General features: G+C 57.2%; 1 protein-coding gene across 1 annotated transcript; it reads right to left on the reverse strand.

Moving 5' to 3' along the window:
• Nucleotides 1-1,110: 1,110 nt before the first annotated feature.
• Nucleotides 1,111-4,740, reverse strand: cfap126 (cilia and flagella associated protein 126). The gene is made up of 5 exons (XM_080201166.1): nt 4,085-4,740; nt 3,604-3,675; nt 3,417-3,497; nt 2,586-2,759; nt 1,111-1,628 (listed from the first exon to the last, which is right to left on the reverse strand). Exons 1-5 carry the CDS (start codon nt 4,109-4,111, stop codon nt 1,224-1,226), a joined length of 759 nt encoding a protein of 252 aa, XP_080057292.1. The 5' UTR covers nt 4,112-4,740; the 3' UTR covers nt 1,111-1,223.
• Between the last annotated feature and the right edge of the window lie 478 nt (nt 4,741-5,218).

A 5,218-nucleotide genomic window follows, 5' to 3' on the forward strand; every position in this document is an offset into this window, starting at 1 on the left:
GAGCGCTGACCCTCCGACGGTGCGGCGCGCCCTGAGCGCTGACCCTCCGACGGTGCGGCGCGCCCTGAGCGCTGACCCTCCGACGGTGCGGCGCGCCCTGAGCGCTGACCCTCCGACGGTGCGGCGCGCCCTGAGCGCTGACCCTCCGACGGTGCGGCGCGCCCTGAGCGCTGACCCTCCGACGGTGCGGCGCGCCCTGAGCGCTGACCCTCCGACGGTGCGGCGCGCCCTGAGCGCTGACCCTCCGACGGTGCGGCGCGCCCTGAGCGCTGACCCTCCGACGGTGCGGCGCGCCCTGAGCGCTGACCCTCCGACGGTGCGGCGCGCCCTGAGCGCTGACCCTCCGACGGTGCGGCGCGCCCTGAGCGCTGACCCTCCGACGGTGCGGCGCGCCCTGAGCGCTGACCCTCCGACGGTGCGGCGCGCCCTGAGCGCTGACCCTCCGACGGTGCGGCGCGCCCTGAGCGCTGACCCTCCGACGGTGCGGCGCGCCCTGAGCGCTGACCCTCCGACGGTGCGGCGCGCCCTGAGCGCTGACCCTCCGACGGTGCGGCGCGCCCTGAGCGCTGACCCTCCGACGGTGCGGCGCGCCCTGAGCGCTGACCCTCCGACGGTGCGGCGCGCCCTGAGCGCTGACCCTCCGACGGTGCGGCGCGCCCTGAGCGCTGACCCTCCGACGGTGCGGCGCGCCCTGAGCGCTGACCCTCCGACGGTGCGGCGCGCCCTGAGCGCTGACCCTCCGACGGTGCGGCGCGCCCTGAGCGCTGACCCTCCGACGGTGCGGCGCGCCCTGAGCGCTGACCCTCCGACGGTGCGGCGCGCCCTGAGCGCTGACCCTCCGACGGTGCGGCGCGCCCTGAGCGCTGACCCTCCGACGGTGCGGCGCGCCCTGAGCGCTGACCCTCCGACGGTGCGGCGCGCCCTGAGCGCTGACCCTCCGACGGTGCGGCGCGCCCTGAGCGCTGACCCTCCGACGGTGCGGCGCGCCCTGAGCGCTGACCCTCCGACGGTGCGGCGCGCCCTCAGCGCTGACCCTCCGACGGTGCGGCGCGCCCTCAGCGCTGACCCTCCGACAGGTGGTGCTATTTTTCAGTTTCTCCTCGTGCTGCGTTAAGTAACGACAAGTGGAACATTTTCATTGTGTGTTTATTGTGGAGATTTAGGGGCCAGTCTTGACCCTGCCCCTCCCACTGAACCCTGAAGCCTATTCCCCTTGTTTCCTGTCAGCCGATCAATGATGGCTTGCACTCCTGTTTCTCCGGTGGTGTCTCCACGCGCTCCACCTCTGTGTCCAGCTTGACCACCCTCTGCTTTGCTGCTTCTGCACACATCTCCTGCTGCTCTGACACGCCTAGTGGGCTCCTGGGCTGCATTTGGCCATATTCCACGGGGTACTGCTGAGGTTCTGGGCGAGTGGGACACTCTCTGAGTGGGCTGGTTCCTGCCATCCCTCGACTGCCTGGGCAGGGCTCCAGTGAAGGCCCAGTCCACTCCGGCTGTAGCTGCTCCTGTACAGTGGCAGGCAGCTTCTCAGCTTCTGCCTGTGGTGGTGGCGACACATGAGGGAAACCCTGCAGCCTCCGGCATCTCTCTTCGTCCGTCTCCCCCGGCAGCTTCTCCATGCAATGCTGCCAGAGAGAGAGAGAGAGAGAATGGGTTAGAGTGGGAGAGAGTGACACAGCAAGCAGGGAACAGCGATGGAGAGCGAGGAGAGGACAGACAGCGAGAGAGAGGGAGTGTGAGACAGAGAGGGAGAGCTGGTCAACCTGGAGAGACTGAGGGGAGAGTTGGATGGTAGCCGGGATAGATACTTATTAATTTCACTGATATTCTGCCTCCACCCTCTTGGACCTGAAGTTTAATGAGACTGTAGATGCAAGGGACAGACCTCAAATAAAAGAGCACGTTCTAACCTCCTCAGTCTGGCATTCCTTCAGTACTGAACTCCCAATGGTGCAGACCCTCTGACAGGTCCTAGAACCCTACAGTGCAGAAAGCAGCCGAGTCTGCACCAAACACAATCCCACCCGGGTTCTACCCCCGTATCCCTACACATTATACCCACTAATCCACGCATCCCTGGACACTAAGGGGCAATTTCTTAGCATAGCCAATCAACCTAACCCGCAAATCTTTGGACTGTGGGAGGAAACCGGAGCACCTGGAGGAAACCCACGCAGACATGAGGAGAATGTGCAAACTCCACACAGATAGTGACCCGAGCCAGGAATCGAACCCAGGACCCTGGAGCTGTGAAACAGAAGTGCTAACCACTGTGCTACCGTGCCACCCACTGAGAGTGCAGCACTCCCTCAGTACTGACCCTCTGACAGTGCAGCACTCCCTCAGTACTGACCCTCTGACAGTGCAGCACTCCCTCGGTGCTGACCCTTTGACAGTGCAGCACTCCCTCAGTACTGACCCTCTGACAGTGCAGCACTCCCTCGGTACTGACCCTCTGACAGTGCAGCACTCCCTCAGTACTGACCCTCTGACAGTGCAGCAATCCCTCGGTACTGACCCTCTGACAGTGCAGCACTCCCTCAGTACTGACCCTGGATTGGGGTTAGTGTGTAGTGACTTACCGGGAATAATTGATGTGGGACAAATCCATTTCTGACGTGGTTCAGAGGTGAAGCTTTCACTTGGTTCAACAGTTTCTTTGCTGCTTCAGGATGTCGGCCTGTGGTGCTTATATACGGATTTGGAATGTGATGTGGCATGTCCCAGGTCCCCATGAATGTACCCCATGGACTCTCCTGCATGTGAAGATGCAGTAAACATGAAGTTAAACCTTCTACACTCCCAGGACAGGTACAGCACGGGGTTAGATACAGAATAAATCTCCCTCAGCACTGTCCCCATCAAACACTCCCAGGACAGGTACAGCACGGGGTTAGATACAGAGTAAAGCTCCCTCTACACTGTCCCCATCAAACACTCCCAGGATAGGTACAGCACGGGGTAAGATACAGAGTAAATCTCCCTCTACACTGTCCCCATCAAACACTCCCAGGACAGGTACAGCACGGGGTTAGATACAGAGTAAGTCTCCCTCTACACCGTCCCCCATCAAACACTCCCAGGACAGGTACAGCACACGGTTAGATACAGAGTAAATCTCCCTCTACACTGTCCCCATCAAACACTCCCAGGACAGGTACAGCACACGGTTAGATACAGAGTAAATCTCCCTCTACACTGTCCCCATCAAACATTCCCAAGATGCAAGAAGTCTCACATAACCAAGTTAAAGTACAATAGGTTTATTTAGCTTTCAGAGAGCTGCTCCTTTATCAGGTGAGTCACCTGGTGTTGATACTTTTTATTGTGCCCACCTCAGTCCAATGCCAGCTTCTCCATATCATTCGCAAGACAGGTACACGCAATTCGATTGGACCAGAAGATGTTCTCACCTTTGACCTGGGGACTCCTGGCTTCAGGTGGCCGCGGTCATTGGCGATGTAGAAACTCGATCCCTCCCGGAATTTTGGTAGCTGCGGGGAGAGAGGGAAAGGAGGCAGATCACCGAGCGTTGTACCCTCCTGTGTACTCAGTGCCGGGTTAATGGTTTCACCATAAAAGATTGCTTTGCGTTCTCACCTTTGCCGTTTGATCCTTGTCTTTGGGGACACACCAGCTGGTCATGCGTGTGTTATTGTAGGCGTTTTCATACTGGGGAAAGATAACACTGTTTAATTTAAAGAAACTGGACCCTCCTACCCGCCCTCTGTCAACCTGCGCCGCCCCCACAGTCGCATAGCTGTTGGGAAGGAAGCGTGTGGAGATTGGGAGCCCAATGGGCTGTCTCTGAGCAGCCCTGTGTCCTTGTCGCTGTGTTATTGCTGACCTTCACCCCTGCTCCTTCCTCACCCAGGCCCAGTCTCAGTCAAGGCCTCAGCCTTCGAACTAATTCAGTTCTGAGCCTTCATTACTACTCTGCCCCTCACACCCCCCCTGCCCCCCCCAAACTCTCCCAGCACCCAATAAGAGGGAAAGGGGGGAATGGGGAGAAAGGACGCAGTTAGTGGGAAAGTGTGGAGGATGGATGGGGAGGGTTCATTGGCAATGGTTCCCCCAATACCTGGTTGGCATGGAAACTGTATGCCATTTCTTGCCAGTCCTCCCTCCCTCTTTGTTCTGTCTCTTTCCCTCTCGCTGTCCCTCTGTGTATGTGTCTTTCTCTCTGTCTACTCTTCTCTCTCTCCTCCTCTCTCCGGAAATAACTGTTTGTTTCTTTCTGTACCTCTTTCGCTCTCTGTCTCAATCTCACTCAAGCTCACTGTCTACTGATCTCTCTATCTTTCCCTGTCTCTCAGTTATACTCTCTCTCTACTTTCGCTGCCTCTGTCAGTCCCACTCCCTCTGTCTTTAAACTCTGTCTGTATCTCTCTCTCTTTGTGTGTATGTATGTACCTGTCTATCTGTCTGTGTGTGTCTCTCTCTCTCTCTTTCTCTCCCTATTGTGCTGTCTCTCCCTGTCTCTCTCTCTCCGTCTCTCTCTCTCTCCCTCTCCCTGTCTCTCCCTATCTCTCTCCCTGTCTCACTTTCTCTTTTCCTGTCTCACTCTCTCTGTCTCACACTCTCTCGCTCTCCCCCATCTCAATCTCTCTCTCTGTCTCACTCCCTGTTTTTCCTCTCTCTCTCTCTCTCTCTCCCTGTCTCACACTCTCTCCATGTCTCACACTCTCTCTTCTCTGTCTCTCTCCCTGTCTCACTCTCTCTGTGTCTTACACTCCCTCTCTCTCACTCTCCACTCTTTCTTTCTCTCTCACTCCCTGTTTTTTTTCTCTTCTCCCTGTCTCACTCTCTCTCTCTCACTCTCTCTCTGTCTTACTCACTCTGTCTCTCTCCCTGTCTCACTCACTCTGTCTCTCTCCCTGTCTCACTCACTCTGTCTCTCTCCCTGTCTCACTGTCTCACATTCTCTCTCTGTGTCATCACATTCTCTCCCTCTCACTCTCTCACTCTTTCTTTGTCTCTCACTCCCTGTTTTCTCTCTGACTCTCTCCCTGAATTACACCTCTCTTTCTGTCTCACTCACTCTCCGTGTCTTACACTCACTCTCTCTCTCTCTGTCTCACTCTCTCCCTGTTTTCTCTTTCTCTCTGTCTCTCTCTCCGTGACTTACTCTCTCTCCCTGTCTCTCTCTCTCTCTGTCTCACTCTCTGTGTCTTTCCCTCTCCCTGTCTCACCCTGCCTTACAGAGAAAGAGACA

This window comes from Carcharhinus amblyrhynchos, chromosome 13 (assembly GCF_965287045.1).
Source record: "Carcharhinus amblyrhynchos chromosome 13, sCarAmb.v2.hapA, whole genome shotgun sequence".
Lineage (NCBI taxonomy): Eukaryota > Metazoa > Chordata > Chondrichthyes > Carcharhiniformes > Carcharhinidae > Carcharhinus > Carcharhinus amblyrhynchos.

What these genes read in the sequence shown, in the direction of transcription:
- cfap126 (XM_080201166.1), bottom strand. Translation starts at nt 4,111, where the DNA reads ATGGCATACAGTTTCCATGCCAACCAG. An exon ending in ACAAGGATCAAACGGCAAAG is followed by an intron (nt 3,498 to 3,603) that starts GTGAGAACGCAA and finishes CTCTCCCCGCAG; the next exon opens with CTACCAAAATTCCGGGAGGG. An exon ending in CAGGAGTCCCCAGGTCAAAG is followed by an intron (nt 2,760 to 3,416) that starts GTGAGAACATCT and finishes CTTCACATGCAG; the next exon opens with GAGAGTCCATGGGGTACATT.